The 21,944-nt window shown below is 46.1% G+C and overlaps 1 protein-coding gene across 1 annotated transcript in view; it reads left to right on the top strand.

The window, feature by feature from the left end:
- Positions 1-21,944, top strand: part of FRMD4B (FERM domain containing 4B) — an 84,750-nt gene that overhangs the window by 2,363 nt on the left and 60,443 nt on the right. The window contains 2 exon segments of the mRNA XM_029083636.1: positions 19,786-19,851; positions 20,614-20,708. Coding sequence (XP_028939469.1) covers positions 19,786-19,851; positions 20,614-20,708 — 161 coding nt within the window.

Below are 21,944 nucleotides of genomic sequence, written 5' to 3'. Positions count from 1 at the left end.
GACTGTGCCTTATCATCCCTGTGAGATGGAACTGGGCAGAAACAAGGCAACTCTCACATTTTAATGTCAGGAATTTCCTAGTGGTAATTTGTGGTGTATTAAAGAGAGATGGCTGAAAGAATGCCCTGCAGCTCTTCCTTGGGTTGTGTAACACATTGCTTTTTGTGTTGAGGTCTTGGCTCTTTGCTGTTAGAACCACTGGCAGGATTGTGGCTGGGTCCAGTGGGTGCAGGGCTGAGCACACAGTGTTCAATATCACTGGATATCAGAGCCCTGTAAGCGGTTGAATCAGATACAGCTCTTTTCCTTTTTTTTAAACACTTCAAGCTATGGAAACACCTGGAGACAGTGGCTGGATTACTCCTGTGCTCTGAGCTGTGCTGTGTACTTGTTCACCTTGGGCTTGATGGAGCAATACAGGATCAAAGCCCACAGTTCCAAGCTCTCCATGGAGCTGTTTCTCTGAGGAGGTGGATGTCACACTGTCTGTGGGACTAGGCTCTAATCTTGGATGTGAGATTTCATGCCCCATCATTACCATAGATCCTGCATTACCCTGGACAAATGGTCCATCTTCTGTGTGCCCTTGTTCTTTGTCTATAAAATGGGTAGAAACAATACTCTCCTACCTGCCAGGGATGCTATTTGTCTTAAGTTCTTGCTAGAATATGTCCTGTAGTTGGTGCAGCTAGATGAAAACATGTTTTGCCTTGTGTTTTTATTAATATTGGCACCTGGACAGGTGCTTAACAAAGTCCTTTCCGACCTTGACTTCATCAAGAATGTTCATATTTCTATAACTCCTTCACATTCATATTCCAGGTGTGAAAAATACCGTGGATTGTATATAAATGATTGTATAAAAGTTTGACTAAACTTATATTTTTGGCCCCTGTGAGGACTCCCTGGGCTGTGCATGGTGAAACAAATCAGGAAACAAGCCAGAACTTTGTCAGTGAGCTACATGCAAGGGACATGCAGGGAAGGGTGAGGTGACAGGTGCTGGTATTGTTGGTCAGCCCTGGAGGTTTCACTTTGCTTTGATCCATATTTGGGGTTCATGTTTTTTTGTGGGTCAGGGGCTATTTTTGTGTGAGTTGGACACTCCTAGCAGGTCTCTCTTTTTTCTTTTTTTTTTTTTTAATTGTCACTACATTATTTTAGTGACAGGAAAACCAGTAGGATTGCTTCACCCTGGGCTGGTAACTTTGGGGATTGTTGTTGTTGTTGTTTTTCTTTTGTGTGTGTGGTTTTTTTTGGTTTGTTTTTTTTAATAAAACACTTGTTAGCTTCATGGGAGACCTGAGCTTGAGTCCCACCACAGAGCAGTTGCTAACACCTTCATGCTTCTATGCAGGGCTCTCACCTCTTGTCTTTTGAAGCCAGCAGGTGCAGAGATGGTCACGCAGGCAGAACCTTCTGCCCAGGGGAGGCTGAAATCCTCTCTGCCAGCACAAAGCCTTTACCTGCCTTAGCAGCTTTAAGCCTGTACCTGCTTTAGCAGCTTTAAGTACAAAAAAATCCCAACAAACCAGCCTTTGTCAGTCACCTTCTCTTTAGCCTTCTTGTTTCTAGCACATGTGTAGCAAACGCCTTCCAAAGTCTTACCAGTGGTTGTCTCACCTGGTCATTGGTGCAGGGACCTCAGCCCCAGCCCAGCAAGCCAAGCTTAGGCACCTTCCCAAGTTGGTCTCTGCTCCAAGGTGCTTGCCATCACCTATTTCATCTGCCAAAAGAGAAGGGATGTCCTGTTTGCCCAGGTCTATTCATCTGGAGGAGTTTGTGAGCCAAAGTGCTGACGGGGTGTCCCGTTTCACGCTGAAATAACCTCTGAACTCATGCGAGGGGAAAAGGATTGTACAGTGTGTGAATTTATCCTCTGTGTGAGTGCTTGGGTTGTATGCCAGGGAACATTGTCTAGTCCGTGGCAGAGAGCTTCTGAAAGCCTGCCCTAGGAAAACCAGAGACTTGCAGAGACAGCTGATGGAAGAGCTGGCACATATCTTCTTTCTAACTGCAGCAAGTCAAAATGAGCTATTGGGTCTTTGAGGGCTTGGAAAAAATCCTAGGTGAGAATTCAATGTAGAAGCTTTCATGCAAGGGTGCCCACTTCCTATGAGGGAAAGGAGCAAGGGATCTGTTTTGTTGTGGAGATCTGGCACATAGTGCTCTGGCCCACCAGCTGGGCTTTGGGGGTCTTCCCAGGGCCCACTCTGATGTCCACAATGGGACAGTGTGGCACTTGTGGGTGTCCTAATCCTTTTTCCAAAATAAAACTGTTGGCAGGGCTCTTCATGTGCTGGTTTTATAGGCCACCTGTCTTATATTTAATTATAGAGCAATAAAACAGAAAGGGAAATTTTTATATAAATGAGGTTAATAAGTAGCAACAAAGCCAAAAACTTTCAGGATCAACATCTGTCCTGTGTTTGGTTACTTCTTACCACTGGCCTGACTTTCATTAGGATGTCAATGCTACTGTATATTGATGCATGTTTTCCCCTGAGGTACAAATACCAATTTTTTCCTAGAAATCCCATGGCAGTCATTCCTCACTGGCCCCTGTGCTTTTAAGCATGAAAGAAATGTTGCATCAAGGTCTATTTGAGAATTTTTTTAAATTTTTTATAAATTAAAAACTGGTGAAGTGAATGCTCTAGTGTCAGGGTTAAAGTGCATGTCAGTCAGTCTGCTCATTGCAAAGGAGAAAAGAGAAACCAGGCAAACTGTCCCCAAACTCCCTGCAGAATAGGATGACCCAGTGATAAATACCTGCTGGATGTGCAGCTGGGGTGGGAGCTTGTCTGGTTAATTTGGCTAACAGTCTCTGGTGTAAAAGTGTAAATTGAATTCACATGGGTTTTCTGGACAAAGTGCTTTTTAACCTCTGAAAGGTCATTTCCTCTGTGCAAAGTGAAAAACTTTTGCTGATGAAGCACAATAAATAAGCTTTGTATGTGTGTCCATCCCGTACGTACCTGGGTGGAGGAGTGAGAGAGGAAGCTTCTGTTTCCTATGGTGCTCACGTAGTTGGTTTGCATAGTGAGGACTGTGTTTCCTCTGCTACCACACCTTAACTTTTTGTTATAAAAATGCTGACAACAGAACTGGAGATGCCTTTTTTCCTTCTCTTTTCACAATGATGAGTGGTGAGGCTGAGCACGAAGGAGGAGCGCTGTGTTCTCAGGGCAGAGCTTTCCTTCCTCCGCACCAGACCAACCCTTGGAGCAACACCCAGAGGAAGCATCTCAGGCCTCCTTATGAGTCAGGGCTTTCCAAAGGAAACTTGAGGACCTTTTTAGAGGATGCTGAATATGTGCCCCTTCAAAGATTTAAACTTGGGTACTGGGAATTAACAGTTGCTCTGGAAAAGCTTTGCTCTGCTTTCATCCAGCTGTTTTTCTTTTCAAAGGGATCTGATCTAATACTGTGATGCTGCTCGTACATCATCTGCAGAGCTTTGGCTCTGCTCAAAAACCCTGTCACATCTGAACATGGCACGTGGAGGCTTCCCCAGGGCTTTGGGGAGCCTCTTGCAGAGCTGAGAACAGGACTGGCAACGGGCACTGCCTCCCGACAGCTTAGAGTTAAACTTGGCTTTACACACTTCCAACAGCAGCTTTCCAAAGCTCTCTGCCAGACATATTTCCATTTGAGCTCATGATATAACGTTTTCTGTTTGAGAGAGTTTATTCAAACCAAAATATGATTTTTCTTTTTTTTATACCACTCCTCCCTCTTCCCCAGCAGACAAACTTCACAACCAGACTGTGAACTTCATTGAATTTCCTTCTGGGTGTCGTGGTGCCAGTTTCAAACAGTGCCTTCTATTCACTAACTGCTTCAGCCTGGATAAATATTTTTATTCTTCCATCTGACGCAGTTCACAAAATACGTTGGATTTCAAATGTCGCTGGCATCACTTTTCAGAAGCAGACTCCTGTACAAAGGTATCGCTGCATCAACTTGCCTGGGTAAATCTCCATTTCAGTCTTGTGCAGAGAGGCTGGCCAGCTTGCCCTAACTGGACAAGAGGTTTATGAAAAGGCAAATCAAAAGCGTTTTAGGCACACGCTGGTTTTTCTGTACTTCTCTTTTTGTCTTGCTGAACATTTAGCTTTCTGTCACTCCTTTTGCTAACGCTGTCGCTGCAGTTCTTTGCAATCTTGGATGGACTGTCCATGTGCTTAAAATAACGCTGTGCTATCTTTGTCTCCCTCATTTTCCAAAAATCAGGCTGCCCTTGTACAGTCTGCATTGCTCCTAAAACCTCTGAGTCATAATTAGTGATTAGTAGTTCTTTTAATCTTCTGTACAGATGGAGGCTAGTTCATTCTCAGAGACTGCAAAGAGGATAAAGCTATCAGTGCTGGAATATATTAGCTTAAATACCCTCCCACACACAAATACACATGTCCACTTTTCCCTGCTAATTGGTCTGTCATTCATTTAAACATCTATCAGCTCTGCATGTTGGGGAAGGAGAAGTGAGGAGAATAAGGGTCATCAAAATGCTGTTTAGCCATGAAAAGCCATCATTGACAATCCAAGCAATATTAAATTGAAGATTGTGGTGTTTCTCTGGTTGGTTTTCCAGCTGACAGAATAGTTGATGTTGTAGTGAGTGCCCCAGGGTTGGTCTTCCTGATCACCTTCAGGTGCAAATGTGTGGTGCCAGCAGAGCTGGGAGTGGTGATGGAGAAGTTGCTGGGTACAGCACTTATACTGCATGGCTACTGCTAATTATGTGCTGTTTTCTCAGCACCCTGGCTTCACTTTTTGTTGGGTCAGTGGTTTCTAGGTAGGGTGGTGTGGACTGGGCAGAGGGTGCATGGTGTGGAGAAGGACATGCTTGTTGGTATCTCGTGCAGGCAGGTTGCTGGGTTGTATATGGGAGAGGAAGGCAAAGGACTGGAGGATGGGAGTGAAGAAGCTGGAAGAGCAGGAGAGGGCATCGCAACAATTAAGTAGCATGAGACATACAGCTATGCAAGCAAGGAGGGAGAGGGGAGGGAATAAAAAAAGGATCATTCTGACTCCATTCAGGTGTATGTCAAACCCCCAACACTCCCAACTGAGCACAAACTTGCAAGAAAGTGTGGGAAAACAAACAGGTGGGGGAAAAAAAAGCTAACGGGTGCAATAGGAGAGGAGAACTGAGCTTGTAGAGAGACAGGAAAAAAAAATGAGGGGAGCAACCTCTCCAGAAAGGTGGCTGCCATAGGCAGAGAGGTCCCATCGTGCTGAGTGTAGAGTTGTTTGGCTGATGTCAGACTGAACGTGTCTGGTTGCCACGGTTGTTTTGGGAGAGCGAGTATGTTGGTGCAGATGAAGCCCATTGGGAATCTGGTTGGGTGAGTGCATTTGACAGGCATGCAAATCCGTGTTTGCTAAGCCGTAGTGAAAGTGGGAGTAATTCCTCTCTGATATCAAGCACGCTGCATCTGCTCACCTCATTCAGAGGCTGGGGTGTGCTGCACTTGCACAGGGCTTATGGACCCTTTGGTGGGGAGTTGCAGTGCTGCCATCCCCAGACCCCAGCTCTGAGCTCTTCTGGTGGCATCTGCACTGCTGACACTTTCCTCCTGCTCAGCTCTTGCTGCTCTAACAGCTTCCCACTGCTGGAACCTCTTATGGGTATGCTGTATTTCTTTTAAACTCTAATTTTCTTCTTGTTTAGAAAAACTACCTGTGGGCCAGAGTAGAGCTGAATGACACAGCCCAGATCTCTATTTGTTTAGAAGCCCCAGATCCTCTGAGGAGCTGTGCTCTTCCCCTCCGCCAGCTATTCCTGTCCCTGTGGTTATCTAAGCAGGGCAGGAGTTGGCACCACCCAGGTAACCTTCATGTCATTCTCTAAGGAAAAATGACTCACTGTCTATTTTCCATCTTATTTTGGGGCTTTGGATTCTGTGTCTTGGAGACAAACATAAGTTTCTTACTCTGAAATACTCTTCCAAAGCTGCCACCCCTTAGGTGCCTGGTGCAGTCTGGACAAGCTGGCTGGACCAGACCTGGCATCCTCCTGCCTGATGTGGGGCCAGCTCATGGTTTTTTCATGAAACCTGTGATATTGAGCATTGTGTGGAGAGCATTTGTAGTCTCACGACTGTGAGAATGTTAGCTTTTAAGTAGTAACTTTGGGGAGTGGAGGTGGAAATCTCTTTGCAGCTCTTTAAAAGGTGGATATTTGATCAAAGCTAGTTCCTCTGCATTAAACAAGGAGGGCGAGACACCTCTGGCACCTCACCACATCCCAGCTGTCTAGGTAGCCAGGATGAGTTGCCCTCTGGAGGTGTCTGGACTGGTGGTAGTTTCTGGAGGCAGCCCCAGTGCTGGCCCAGGTGAGGAGAGCAGGGCTGACTCACACCCTTTGATCGTGTGGATCAGGCAGCTCTGCTTCTCTTCCCAGCACTGTCAGAAAGGCTCTGGCTTTACACTGTGCTCTGCAGCTTGATGGAGCTTGTTGGCCTCAAACGCTTTGTACACAGAGTCTCCTGTTTCGAGGAGCTTAGTAGGACCAAGAGGGCTCAGTACCTCTAAGAAGTGGGAGCTGTGTGTCTCTGATCAGATGTTGCTTTCAAAAGTTTGATCCTGAGGTTCTTGATAAAAGCAAGCTAGTCTGTTCAAGGTGTTGAACTTAATTTTTCTATTAATATAAATCTATGGTTTATAACAAATGGGGTGGAAAAGTCTTCACAGTTTGTCCTCTCTGTGCAGAGTCACTGCTCAGTTGTAGGGAGCATAAATATCTGAAGGAGAACATCCAGCTGAAGGGAAGAGGTTGTTCTCTCTCCCAGGTGAGGTTGTCTTGGTGTGTGTCCAGAGCTCCTACCCACTCTGGTAGCATTTTGTGATGTTCTTCCTGGCCTGTACCTTCCAGCCCATGTTTTGGATGCTGTGGTCCTGGGCTGTGGTGTTCCCTTGGCATCAGCCTTCCTATGGTAATCTGTGTGGCCAGAGGATGTGAGTCAGTGGTGTGCTTTAAAAGCTTAGGTACCCATCCTCACATCACATAAAAGGAAATTAATAATGCTGAGCTGTGTTTGTGAAGGAGGAACAGGCTTGTATTTTATATCTTGAAGTAACTGCCTGTGTAAATTTGAGATCTTGTGTACCTGCCTGGAGGTTAGGTTGGAGCTCTGGAGGTTACAGCCTCCTGGATTTGAGCACAGAGTTCTTTGGTTTCCTGGTCTGTTTTCTCTGTTCTCAGTGGAGCACTGTTCTATAGTCATGTGACACTTCTTTTGGAGAAGAGTTCAGTTTTTGTGCTGTTGTGTGATGCCTGTGCTGTGTCTGACAGGTACACAGTTAGTGTTGCTGTGTCAAAGCCCAGAGCTGTGTGAAGCCTTGTAGATTGATGCACCAGAAGGGGAGAAACCAGGGAGATGAAGTATGACTTGGTGGTTTTGCACACAGAAAACAGTCCTGCAAAGGGAACAGCAGAGCAGCAGGTAGATGATTTACTCCTGTACCTCTACCAGCAGCCAACTGCACTCCTGGAGACCAACCCTGACCCCAGAACAAATTCAGATTGATGGCCAAGGGTGTAAACTGTCCACACTCCTGGTTCCCTCCCTGATGTATGGTAGCCCACATCAGAGGCAAGGGACCTGTTCTTTGGAAAGAAGTTTGGGAACTCCAGTGAAATGCTGCACCCAGGGGTACCTGTCACAGCAAGGGACTATGGAGATGTGAGTGTGTGAAATGAGGGTGGGTGTGCTGAGAAGACAAGCTCTGGTTATCTTCATTTACCTGTAAACCTTCAGATTGGTACATGAGCCTCCTTGCTCCCAGGGGTTGAAAGTGGAGGTGGCTTGAAATTTTAGCACTGTGCCAAGTTTTAGCATAAAGGCCCTTTCTGTCCCCTGGACTGGGATGTGTGGGGTGGCAGAGCCAGAGGGGTGATGGCATCTCCCAACAGAGCTGTTGGCGTGGTGGTCCTCAGCTTCTGCTGTGCCTTTGGCTGGTAACTGCTGCTTTTTCCCTTGGTTTTGTTTCATAATAAAGGGGTTAATATTACAAAGGAAAACAAAAATAATTTGTAATGCTTTCCCAGCTCGCCTCAGTTTTTAACAATCACATTTCAACCTCTTGTGTCCCCTGACTCATGCTGGAAGGGCTTTTGTTTCTGAATTTGTAATCAAAGCGACAAATACGGAGGTCACTTCCTTGAGATTATATGGCAACGGAAGAAGTCTGGGATCGTGTCTCCCTTCTTCCCCCAGCTTGAATGTACAGAAAACGTGAAGGCTTAGTACATGCACGCTGTTGAGTACTTCTTGGGTTTCTTCAGTCCTTTTAAACCTGCAGGGCGTGTGGCTTGGAGGTAAGAGGATATTATATTTTTAATTTCTGATTTTTAGCAGTGACAGATAATGTTGTTGAATGCTGTTATATTGTGCCCTGACTAAAACATCACACAGAGCTCAGAGCTGTGAGTTCAGGAGAGCAGGTAGCCAGAAAGCAGCGTGGGGCAAAGTCAGTTTGCTTTGGGATACTTCAGTACTGCAAACAAACTTTTTTGCTTGCTCGTTTTTTGCCCTGAAAGATCAGTCCATAATTTTTTTTTTTTTGCATCTTTTGCACTCCATTGTGGAGATAAGGGGCTGTCTGTTTACTCCCAGCATTTACAGCTGCTTTTTCCTGCCTTTGTTATAAGTGCTGCCTTGGCTGCTTTAGGAAAGTGCTTAAATCCAAGCTGGATTCTGGTAATTTTGCTGCAGCTGGAGAGCAGGTCTGTAATTTCTGATTACAGAGAAAAAGTATTTTCAGAGATTACCCTTATAGGCTGCTCTGAGATAGGATTTAAACCGAACAAAGCACATATTCATAAGTCCCAAGAAAAGGCAGTCAGTGCCTGGCACAGTAGCTCCTTTCAGCATGTAACTATGACATGTCTCATCAGTAAAGGTCCCCACCCCTCTTGCCCCAAAAAAAACTCATGAAGAGGTTGGCACTGGAGATGCAACAGCGCACATGGAGCTTGTTAACGGCGGTTGAGAAAGAGCCTTTGATCCAAAGTGCTTGTTTTGCTTTAAAAGTGGAGTGTGGAACAGTCCAAATCTGTCAAAGCCCCGAGCGCCTGGCGAGGTGCTGGTGGCTGGGCAGGCTGGCTCCTTGCTGCAGAAACACTGCTCAGCACCCAGTACCTGCTGGTTTGACTTCTAGAGAGCTTTAGGATTTCAGGCTTTTCTTGGTTTACTTGCTTGCTCTTTCCATTTTTTTTTAAAGATTTACAGAAGTTAAAGGCAGTTCAGATGGACTGGTGATACAGCCTTTTTAAATAATATATTTTTCATCACCTTTTCACCTAATGTCTGTTGAAGGCTGGCATCTGGGTTTCCCAAGGGGTTGCTCCCAAGCATGAGAGCAGCTTCAAAGGGTAAGAGGAAGATGGGGACAGGATTGGGATAAGCTGGATGCAAGGACCGTGATGGGGCAGGAGGGGAAGAGGTGCAAGATGCCATCAGAAGATGTGGTGCCACCTGGAGAGGATGGCAGATATTTGATCAAGGCTGCTCTGCCTGTGTCTCCTACCTCAGGAGCCTTCCTTCAAAAATGCAACATGGGAGTGAGCAGAAGGGTGGTGGAGAAGCAAGAAGTGTGGTGGGGGGGACAGAGAAGCAACCTGTGAGAAGCCACTAAAGAGATGGGGGGAGCTCCAGGGCTGGGCAGAGGCAAAGAGGCATCAAGGACAGGGTGCAGGTCTCTGGGGATGGGAAGCTCTTCTCTAAGGGAATTTTTTTAATCTTCCATAACTGTTCCCATAACAGAGGATAGTTTCAGGTGGGTCAGGGATGTCTTCTGAGATGTGGTAAAACACAGGAAAAGTTACCAGCAGGTCTTCACAGAATAACTCCTGAGATTCATGTTGTAGAGACTTAAGCAAAGAAACAGGAGCTTAACTGACTTGCCTCCAACCTTCTGGCTGAGGAGTGAAGGTCAGAAGAGGTCACATGAGGTGACATACCGCTTGTTCAAGGGCAGAGGATGCTGCTGTCTTCACACAGTGCCCTTTCTGAGGACACCACAGCATTTGCTTCATTGGATAGTGTCAGGAAAGCTCTCCGATCCCACAGGATCTTTTTTTTCCTCTGAGTTCCCAGGAGGTTGCTTTGGAACAAAACATCACCATGGGCTTGTGTGCGGTAATGACCCGCCTGCAGTGTCTCAGCGCTGCTGGTGATAAGCATGTCTCCACCAGACACTAATTTATTAGCTGTGTTCTGCCAAGGGAAGCAGCTGTTGGATGAAGTATTTTATTGACTTGATATTTGTAGCAGATTTGCACTGATTGTTTCCTATTCATTTTCCTGATTTTTAGGATTAGCTGTGGAATTGCCTGTCTGTTCTTTTCTTGCTGTTATTTTAAATAGATTGCAAAGTGGTAGGAATGGTAATGTCAGCACTCGTGGAATGACATGACCTGTTTGAGAAACATCTCAGTTTTGAGTATCAGACACCTTTATTTAATATAAGGAGAATACTGATGCAACCAGAGGGCTGTTTCTTTGAGAAGATAGCTGACCTCTCCTCCCCTGTCAGAGGGACTCAGCACATACTGATAATGCTGACAGCAAGATCCCATGGCCTTTGGCAGTGTCAGGAGAGGTGAGGTGACATCTGGATGCCACTTGTCAGCTGAAAAGCATGGAGCCAGCAGAACCAGCCAAGGCTCTTCTGCAGCAGCACATCCTCATGCCACAGGAACCAATGCTGCCTGCACGCTTGTAGCACGCTCATCCGCGTGCTGATGCACAGGTTGTGCCTGGGTGAACACCCCCTGCACCCCTGCGGTGAGCAAGGAGCAGCAGAATATGTGAAACCATCACCTGTAGCATCAGGAAAGGCAGCCACACTGCAAAACTTCCTCGTGAGGAGCAGAGGGGTTGGTTTTTTACATTGCACACTCCTAGTAGAGACCAAGGATCCCAGACTGGTTTGAGTTGGGAGGGACCTTGAAGCTCATACAGTTCCAACACCCCTGCCATCAGCAGGGACACCTTCCACTAGACCAGGTTGCTCAAAGCCTCATCCAACCTGGCCTTGAACATTTCCAGGGAGGAGCAGCCACAGCTTCTCTGGGCAACCTGGGCCAGGGTCTCATTGCCCTCACAGGAAAGGATTTCTTCCTAATGTTGCATCTAAATCTCCCCTCTTCCAGTTTGAAGCCATCACCCCTTGTTCTGTCACTCTCTACCCTTGTCCAAAGTCTCTCACCAGCCTTCCTGTAGGTTCACTTCAGGTACTGGAGCAGCAGCTCTCCATTTTGCTCTTGGCTTTGTCTCCTGGCTGGGATACTGTATTTATCATTTTGAGGAAGACTGAATTAATTAGTTCACTGGATTTTCATTTGTCACTGGTTTTTGGTTTTGGGTTGTTCTTTGTTTTTTATCTGTATGGTTATAATTATTTCTGAGCATTGCATTTGAGCATTTTGGGAGAGAAGGATGAGATTTAGAGCTTCACAACTTGCTCCAGTGAGTGGGATCTTTCTAATGACTACAAGAGGCTGTGCCTGTTGTCCTTTACAAATCAGCAAACCATTTATAAAGCAGGAGAAAGAGTCCCTTAGATCTGCCATCCCCTGCAATGAGAAAGAGTAGAAAAAATAGGGAAAAGGAGACTTGCATGGAAAGTGTGTTGGCTCTTGGCCCTGAAAAGCCACAGTGCCTGCTGTGAGGGAGAACACTTGGGCTGTTGCTTTGCCAGGTTTTTTTTTACTGGCTCAGCTGGTGGGGCTTACATGAAAGTCAGTTGATGCTCTGCAGGAGCCAGTTTTTTCATCGTATCTTCAGTTGACGTGGCTATTTTAGGAAGGTGCCATGCAACCCAGACAGCCTCTTGGCCCCCTGTTCCAGGCACTGTGTTTTATCTCTAGCTCTTTGCCAAACTTTAGCAGAGCCAACATTTCCATGGAAAGCCTCATCAAAGGGGCATTTGTACCAGCTTGCAGTTAAATTTTCTCCAGCCTGTCTCATCTTGAGGCATTATTTCTGTGCCTGTTGTATTGAATCAGGTCTTCAAGTGTCTGTCCCTGCCTGGCTGGTCTGAGACAAGAAGACAGGGACAAGCTGAGGCTGGAACAGCTCTGTACAGTCCCTGCAATTGCTGTGGGCAAATACCCCGTGGGTGTTGGGAGAGGAGTGTACAGGGCCAGGGTGGGCTCTGCAGCCCTTGGGAAGGATGGAGGTGGCACTTGGCGTCACCCTGGTGAGGTGAGATGGGTCCTACATGGTGGCTGGCCATAGCACGAAGGGTGAAAGATGGAGCCAGCCACTTCAGTGCGTTGCTGGCTATTTAACATTAAGCAGATCCTGCCCTGTGTTAAGGTTAATAGCAAGATAACAAATGATTTAAGGCAAAATCCTGGCCCTCTTAAAGTTAACGGCAAAATTCATTGACTACATTGGAGCCAGGACTTCAGCCAAAGGTTTCTTTGACTTGAAGATTAGGAAGGAGAGGCAGTATGTCTGGAGACATGGTCTGCCCCTGTGAAGCTGGTGGAAGTGCTGCTGTTGCTATTGAAGAGATCACAGCAAGTTTATCATGTCTGCGTGAGCCAGGCTGCAGTAGAACCCATGGCAGGGAACCCACCAGCTTCCCAGGCTGGTGTGCACAGACTGGGGGGGAAACCTGTGGTTCTGGACCCTGAGCCAACCCTTTGTGTTTAGCAGGGAGTAATCAGTGAGTCCAGGAGAATTCAAGGGGAGGGTGACCATGCAGAGGAGACATCACTTAGGGGCTCTTGTGCTGTATCTCTTGCTGGCAAAGGAGAGGATGGAGAGGTGCACAGTGGGATTTGATGTGGCAGTGGGATTCGGAGCATGTTTCCCTTCCCCAGATCTTCACCTGTGGGAGGATGGAGCATTTCCAACCCCCCCAGCCATCTGTTACCCCCTGAGCACCTCCTACCATGGGACACTCGGTGATGGGCACCTATGTTGGGTCAGGGAGGACCTGCTGGCTGCAAGCAGGCTGCCAAGAAGTGTGCATCAAGGCATTTTTGGGGACCTATGTGGATCCTTTAAGAAGTTCCCATAGAAATGCTGGTATAAAACCAAACTTGTGTTTGTTATTTTTCTACTTATTCCTTAAAGCTTTGAGGAACTCCGAGCACTGGAACACGAGGAGACTTTGCTCTCCCAACAGACACACCAGGAAACTCTGAGGTCATTTCAAGCCTTATAACTCTTTTTTCCCTCTTCCCCCCAGCTGCATGCAGGCCCCTTCCTTCCAGAAGGGCAGGCAAAGGTTTTTATTTTCCTGAGATGTGCCTAGTTATGGAAGCTCCATATTGCACTACATTCTTGCATCTTATTTCATATTTTTATCAGGCCGTGCACGTTCACGGGCCAGAAGTAAAGCTGGCTGGTTGTATCAAAGTCAGTGAAGCAAAGCTGATCTAAGGCAGCTGAGGATCTGATCCTAAATGCCTTCAGGACTGAAGGAGGGGAAAAAACCCACCTAAATGCTGATGAAAATTTGAGGTCATTGTAGGGGCTTCAATATTAACCTTCGAAATATCTTACAGGCTTATGAATTACAAAAGAGAGGTTTGGAGGGGAAAAAAAAAACCCAACCCTTACAGGAAATTACTGGTGATGCTTTATAGCTGGTTAACTGCAGCTCAGGTAGGGATTTTGAGATGAAATTCTCTTTGAAGTGCAAGGCTGGTTCTTGGGGCTCCTCCACCTGCATAGCAGCGCTGCTGCCTCTGAGTCACTGGTCAAAAGCAGGACAGCAGGATATTGGGGACCCCCTCCCCCAGTTCATGGGCTTTGTGGAGGCTGGGGCTTTGTGGCAAAGGGACAGCTTTCCTAAAAAACCATGGGCATCTTGTGAGTGGGAATATTGTTCTTTTGGGTTTTGTTAACCATATGATGTTTTTGTCAGTTCTCTGACCGAGCCACCATGATGTGCCTGTTTCAGAAATAAGTGATTTTACGATACAATCTGTGTTCTAGTGATGCCCCACAGTCCGATTTCTCACTTTTAAAACTGCAGGTTTAAGGTTTTGTGTGCCGGCCATTTATTTGGTGAAAAAGGTTCCACTTTCCCTCTCATTGCAGGATATGTCAGTACAGGGTTAGGGTTTTTTCTGCATGTAAAATAACTTCCAGAGCTCACTCACCTGACAGTGAAGTTTAATTTCATGTTGTTCCCCTGTGAGGAGCTTATGGAAATAGCACACACAGTTCTGTGCGGCTGGGACTGAATCCCCAGTGTCACACTCAAGTGTTTTGCCTGAGCAAAAAGGTTTATCTTGACAGGAAGGGAAGAGGAGAGCTGGGGGAAGAGGTTTGCTACTTCCAAAAAGATTTCCTTTGGAGTTTGTGAAGCTTTGCTGGATGGAGGGGTGGTTTTAAAGCTTCCAGCAATGTGTATTTATGTGGCTGCAGGACCTTGGCAGAGCCATCCTGTCCCTGGGCAGGTGACAGTTACCTGTTGGTACAACGTGGTTGTGTGTGTTTATGGGCTGCTGAAGCCCAGATCATGGCACATCCCAAATGAGAGCAGCTGGGATGCGTGCACAGACCTCCGAGCATGTCAGTGGTATAAACAGTTCTCAATTTGGTCTCAAAATTATGTGCAGTTTATGTATAATCTTCTCTTCTTTGGTCACAGAGTTGTTAGGAGTTGGGGTTTTTTTTTTGCTTTCTCTAGGAGTTAAGACTCCAGACCTTCTTAAAACAAAAAAAGGCTTAAAAATAGGAGTTGGTGACAGATACAGCCAGCTATGCCAAGGGATGTCTCTAATTTTCCCAGTGAAATCTGGTCTGGAGGGAGTGCAACACATGCAGGTTTGCTTCTGACCCAAACTCTTCATTTCCCATTCCTAAGCCATGCTTCAGGAGATATGTTATCCTCTCAGCTTTTTTTTGGCTTTAGTTTTTTTGAGGTTTCCTGTTTACACCCTGTCCAATTACTTTTTTCTTTTTCTTATATTTTTTTCCTAACTGGATGACACACATGGATGTCTAAAAATACTGCATGTAACAACCAGCTTGGAGTAGGGAGGATGTTTCTGCTGAAGAGAACTAGCATAAATATCCTGCATATGTTTTGGTTTTTCCCCAAATAAACGTTCAGGCTCAGGATATCCCAGGGAATTGGTTTAAGTAGCCAAGAAATAGGCTTTTTCTGTCTGCCTTGTTGGTTTTTTTCTTTTTTTAAAGTACTGATGTTATGGAAAATGTGCCTCCATGCTTTTAGGTGGAGAATTCATCTTAATTTTTGTGTCACAAGTGAGATGAAGGAAAAAGATGGGTGTTTTCCCAGCTATAGGAAATCTTTCTGAGCATTTTAACCTACTATATAGAATTATGAGCTCACCCTGGGCTTTAATTTCCACATGTGAAGATTGTGAGAATTGTACATTTCTCTTCCTTTGTTACCTTCCCTTTTCATTGAAGATCTGGGTAAATCAGCTTCTTGCTGAAAGCCTGCTGTCTGTAAGTTAGGAGGGCTGCAGAAATGCAGTGACACCAAAATATCACATCGGACAGTGTCCTCTTTCATTCCTTTCCATGTTTGAGTAACTTCAGGAAAACATAAGAATCCAGCATCCCTATATATCTCATTATGGTTTTTCCAAAAATGAGGCTGTGTTTTGTTGCTCTACTAATTTCCTCTTGGGATTGAGATACAGGGATACTTCATGAATTTCATGCTGCTACTTTTACGGGATAACAGTTTAAATATTAACAGGCTTTTAAAAAGAACTGCTAAAAAGACCAACTTGAGGGCACGTGGCAAAAATATAGTAAAATTATTAATTTGTACAGACAGTGCAAAAATCACTGAGAATAAGCTGAAAACATAAATGTGTGCATATATATTTCAAGACTCCTCACGCCTTCTCTTAGCTGAGCCAGACAGCTGTGCTCAGCTCATGATGGATTGGTCCAATGACATAGAAAATCAATTATATTGTTCAGATTAGCAAGGCATACTGAATGAAAAATGAAAATGTATTTGGAAGGGGCTCCTGGGTGTTGGGTCTCTGATGAGGAGGAGCCCAGCACCCTGAGAGCTGGAGAGTTAAACACAGGTCCCTTCCCAGAGCCCTCTGAGTGGATGTGCTGCAGGGAAATAAATCACAGCGGTGTCACTGGGGGAGGTAAAGTCTTGTGCTGCTTTGGCTCCAGGAGCTCAGGGTCTTGGTAGCTGAGCTGGACACACTCTTCCATGGTCAAAATCCTGTATAAGCCCTGTGATGCCATGGTGAATTTCCCTTTTTGAAGCTCCCCAGCTCTTCTTCAGTCAAGAGGAGAGGACCAGACCACTGGTAACCACATCAAAGCACGTGGCATTGCTGCACCAGTCATGTCACACCTCTGTCACTGCGCTCAGGCAACATGGGGCTGGTGGAAGGTGGTTGATACTCCAAAGTTTGTGAGATGGTCTTTGCAGCTGTGATAGCCTCTGAAGCTTTTGGTTCTGCTCCCTGTATGAACGAGGCTTGGAAAATGAGTACTGTCTTGTATACAGGAGCCCTGTCTGCACATAGGGGCAGCTCCATGAGAGGAGAGAGCTGTCTCCTGGAGATGACCTCTCTGGTGGGTGACATTCCTGATGCAGGATGGGCCTGTGTTGTTCTGTGATAGTAATTGGGAGGGATTTGCTTCTGATTGTAAGTATGGAGTAAGCCAAGTGAAGTGCTCTCTGCCCTGTCAGGAATGGGGTGGGGATACTTGGAGTGAGCTCTTGCACAGCTGCAGAAACCCGGTTGCTGAAGCCTTGGGTCTGTGCGGGGAGGGTAAGGGCTGATGCCTGGACTGTCCTAGCTGACCCCCCTTTGTTTAGGGATTGGAACCTGCAAATGTGGAGCTGGTAGTCACCCCAGCAGATTTGTCTTTTGACCAGGCTGTGGTGCCATGCAGTGAGTACCCATGTTGTGCCTCTCAGCTCAGGTGGAGAAGGCATCTTAGCAGGGATGTAGCCCTCAGGTGTGTGCACGTGGGCTGAGAGGGGCAGAGGAGTGCAAACAGCAAATACAAAGGGCTCCAGATACCCTCCTTCTTCCTTGAGCTATAAACAGCAGCAACTTCATGGCCCTGGACATGGCTGTTGTGTCCCACCATGCAGCAGAGCGTTCCTGGGGTGACGTGAGCCCATTGCCACACAGAGCTCTGGGGACATGTGCAGGAGCTGGCAGGTTTGTCACAGTAATGGCATTTCACTGGGCTTTATCACCAAGCAACCTGACATCTGCAACTTCTTGATTGAGCTTTCCAGTACTCTGGGAAGCAGCTGTATTTCTTCTGAGATGAGATTCTTGGAGACTCAGGTACTAAACATCATGTGTATCTGTAAATCAGACTTTCAATCTGTATCCTTATATTTTCTCATCAATAATGAGAATAATTACATCTTGCCTGTCTTCAGGGGTGTCATGAGGTTTAATTACTTTTAAGGTGCTTTGCAATTACCTTGGGGAGCTGAATAGAAGCACAGGTTATGGTTGGTATTTCTTTTATGATTTTATCTTCCCAGCAACCTTTCCTTTCTCCTCAGCACAAGGTTTTGTGGATGTCTTTGCTATAATAGAAACCTTTTTTACTTAACAATAGCCAACCGAGGCAATTAAAACAGTCAGAAGTGATTAATGTGATTTCACTAGGTGAAAGCTAAAGCAGCTAGCAATTAAATAATGGCAACCCTCGCGCTATCTCAGAGCAACAGATGGGCAATGATTTAAAACCACTATTGGATCAGACACTTCACAACAGGGGCAGATTGGTAACAGTATGTCAGAGCCAGAAATGTGCACCACCTCGAAGGGTGTGCTGATGAAATGATTAATTGATGGTAACATGCGACTTATTTACGACTGTGTGATGGCAAACCTTCAGCTCTCGGGAACAAATGGACCCCTGAACAGATCGTAATGGGTTTAAGGGCTCCAGGCAGTGTGTTCGGTGAGCGGATAAATCGCAGGGAGTGCACTGGAAGCTGGAATCGGGACGCTGCAGCTTTGCTTCCAAAACCTGAAGGATAAAGTGCTGGAAGTGGTGCCTTGCTGGGAGCATGGGCTGGGGAGAGTGCAGCTGTGGGCTGATGCCTCCTTGGGGTGCAGTGCTGTGGGGTGAGGCTGTGTTTTGCACAAGGGGCATCGCTGCCACCTTCGTGATGGTGCCATCTCTGCTCTTCACCTCAGTGTGCACAACGAGTCACTCTTCAGCTGGCGCTTCTCGACAAATTCACGTTCACAGCAGTAGGAGAAATGAAAAGGAGGGGGTTTCTTCCTGCTAGACTTGCTCTGCAAATGGTCACTTTCCCAGTATTGCTGTTTTGGTGAGGGATGTGATGACACATGGTTAGTCAGTGCCATAAATTGCCAGTGCTGGGCCCACAGATGCCGTAGCCCCCTTTTCCTGGACACTAGACAGAGTTATACCCACAGATGCTCCTCTCTGACCTGTTTGCAGTGCTCCTCAGGAGGGGACTCCCTCCTGCGTTTTGGTCAAAATCAGCTCAATTAGTTGGAACAATAAAGCTTTGTTAATTTGGCTTCTTACAGCTGAAAGGGACTGACTGGTGACAGAAGAGGCTGTGTCTCAGCAGCCCTCGCTGTGCCAACAGCCATGTGTTGGAACGGGGACAGTGCTGGGGGGAGGCAGGAGGTGTCTTTTCAGTTATACTGCAATGAGTATAAATTGTATTTATTTTTAAGTCTTTAAGGTTTGGATGTGCAGCCTCCCAAGGCAGGAGGTGACAAGGAGGTGCTGGTGGCAGTAGAGCTCAGCCCTCTCCTTGTCCCCATCCCTGCAGAGCCAGAGGGATGTGGAAGGAGAAGCTGCTGTGTTGCTGTTTAATCCCCCCAGGAGCCCCTATCTAAGCAAACCCTGGGCCTCTGCTCAGAGCTCAGAATTTATAGTCTGTGAGAAGCTTGTGCTGTTAGGAAAATGAGTTAGTCTGAGGCTGGGAGGATAAATATAAAAGCCAGGTTTCCTTCACCTGGAGAGCTTTGCAAAGACAGTCCTCGACAAAGCTGGTGAGAAGTCCAGAATTAGAATAGATTTTAAATAATGTAATAGCTTTTGTGGAAATGTGTTAGATTTCAAAGGGCAGATATTAAAAGGACATAATGTGCTGCTATTTCTGAATTGCTCTCCTCTTAGAGAGAGACACGTGGCTTGCAAGAGAAATGTGACATAGAGTGGGAACCAAGGTGGTCCAGGGATAATGTTAGAGGCTGCAAAGTGCATCCTGTTCTTGACTATCCAGTTCAAGCACCTGTCTTAATGTGTGGAAGCACCTATGTAAGAATGCTACGGAGGCAATGACTTGTAATGCTTGTGAAGAGTTATCCAAGGGAGGGCAGTAATGTACTGGTAGCAACTCCATCTAGACTGGAGACCACGTCCTCTGTCAAGGATCAAATTTAGGCTGACCCTGAGGGATGTCTTGGGTCCCTGGTCATCTCTGCTCCTCACTGGAGCAAAAAGTCATTGCTGCTGCTTGTGGCTTTGCTACTAGCCAGGTTGATTCATCCTCAAATTAAATTCTCACAGCGCTTGTGTCACTTCTATCTGATCCTGAGTGCTGCTAAGCACCCTTAATTCCAGCTTGAAGTTGATGGGAGCTGAGAGTGCTGAGGCAGCTCCACAGACCAAGTCCTTGGAGAAGGACACTCAGCTCCAGTACGGAGTCAATTCCCTTATTGGTGCAGATTAAACACTCGCCACACGCTGTCCTTGCCGCTGAGCTGCACGTGGTCTGGTGCAAGGTGGGGATGCTGCCCTTCCTCACAGGGCTGTGTTGCTGTCTTTGCAGATGACAGAGGGCAGGCACTGCCAGGTGCATCTCCTCGATGACAGGAACTTGGAGCTGCTGGTTCAGGTACAGACCCTTCTCTTTTGGGCACTGGTAGCACAGTGCCAGATTTCTCTGCTCATTTTCTTTAGCAGTGATATTGGGGCTGATGCATAAGTGATGTTTGAAGAAAAGTTGTATCTCTTACTAGGGGAACTCACAGAAGTGGAATAAACAAAGATACTTTCAGACACGTGTGCCCTCCCTCAGACATGAGTTAGCAGGAGGGTTTCCCTGGGGCACTGGTGCATGATGGGCAAAATATGACACCAGTTCTGCATTCAGTTTTTCATCTGCTTTCACCAAAATTCATGAAGTGTATTAAACACAGCCCTCATGGTTGTGATTCTTTGTAATTTAGAAGGGAAGAAAAGTCTGTATTTTGAGGAATATATTTTATTCCCCTAACAGAACCCAAAGCATGAGATCCTCTAGTACACAATATTTTCCTAATTGAAAAATCCCTCCTGCTGTAAGTGCAGGAAAGCCTGAGCTGCTGCCTTTCTCCCCCAGAAAGAGGAAAGCAACGGTCGGTCCGTGTGCTTCAGCTTGATGTCATGGGTTAAGTACATAATTGCCACTCTGTGCTCCTCATGTCCCACACAGCTCCATGGAGACACTGAATCTGACTGCCCCGAGTCTGGTGGAGCCACTTCTGTGTTGAGTTGTACAACAGGGCTTTAACTTGGCCATGTGTACTTAAATATCAGTATTTGAAGAGAAAATTTTTATTATATGTGGAAAGCCTAGATTGAAATGAATTAAACTATTTTTTTATTCTTTCAATAGCCCAAACTTTTGTCTCGGGAGTTACTGGATCTGGTGGCCTCGCACTTCAACTTGAAAGAAAAGGAGTATTTTGGGATAACATTTATAGATGATACGTAAGTATGTTCATTTATTTTAAACTGCTGAGTGATTATTGCAATGTGAAACCTATCCCCACAACACTGTGACAGCTCAGAGTGATGGAAATATGACTTTTTCTTTTGAAGAAAGATTTTCCTACCTTGTGCTTGTGCTGTTTGACTGAGGAAAGAGAAAAGCATAAAACAGAAAATATTTTGAATATATCTTCTGGGCACAAACCAGAGAATACTTGTAAAATACCTTCCGAACACTTTCACTTCTCATGTTTATCTCACAAGGTGAAAAAATTGATTCAGCAATAATTTCCCGTGTGAACACCCTCAGCTTTCCTACTCGGCACTTTAAGTAACAACAAAAGTGTTTTGCACTTATTTCCAAAATGAATTGTTCCTATTGCTTTGCCCTTTAATCTCAAAAGTATTATTGAATCTCTTAAACCCAAACTTCCCTAGCAGCAATAAAACATGAGGTTAGTCCTGTCCATAAATAACTTTCCTCTAGCTTTTCTGTTACTTTTGGGTATCTAAGCCATTCTGCAGACTACCAAAAAGAGCTGCAAAAGCAGAACATGCTGGAAATGCACAGCTTATCCTTTCTGGCAGCTGGACTATTGCAGAGGACATGGTGTTGGGCCAGCATCTCTAGAAGTTACCTTCAAGTCCCCAAACAAGCTGGAGCAGAGCTGCTTAGGGCAGTGTGGAAATTGAGTTGTGCACTAATATAGCCCCTCAATAAACCTCTTCTTGTCTGATGGGAATAATATTAGTCCCTGCTGCTCTCTGTTGCTATTTTTTATGGTGTCCTGGATGGAAGCCTCCCCTACAGATCATGTTGGAGCCATGTTTGGGGCCACCCTGCCAAGGCAGTTCCCATCTGCAGGTGCAGGGCTGGCCCTGGGCAAAGGGCTGGTGTTCAGGGAGCTGGTCAGAGCCACTTGCTCTGGGGCCCTGACCACAGCAGTGTGTTTTTTTTACCAGCAGCTCTCATCTTGGGCTCTCCCTAGAATGTATTTTCCACATACTTCTCCTTTCAAGTGTTGGAAAATACTTTCATCCAGCTCTTCTGTAAATCCCTTGAGGATGCTGTTTGCACTTGGCTTATTTTTTCCCCCCAGAATTGCTGCCATGAAATTCTTCTGGAGGTTTTTGGTTGCTGGCATTCTGTCACAGCAAGCTTTAAAGTGCTGCTAGGGGAATACCTGCAAGGTGTTGGCTTCCCCACAAACACCAGTGGGGCTCCAGAGGCTCCCC

The sequence above is a fragment of the Antrostomus carolinensis genome, unplaced genomic scaffold (assembly GCF_000700745.2).
Source record: "Antrostomus carolinensis isolate BGI_N321 unplaced genomic scaffold, ASM70074v2 scaffold3522, whole genome shotgun sequence".
In the NCBI taxonomy this organism is placed as follows: domain Eukaryota; kingdom Metazoa; phylum Chordata; class Aves; order Caprimulgiformes; family Caprimulgidae; genus Antrostomus; species Antrostomus carolinensis.
The sequence above is the reverse complement of the archived record's forward strand: the minus strand, read 5'-3'. Positions and strand labels throughout refer to the sequence as shown.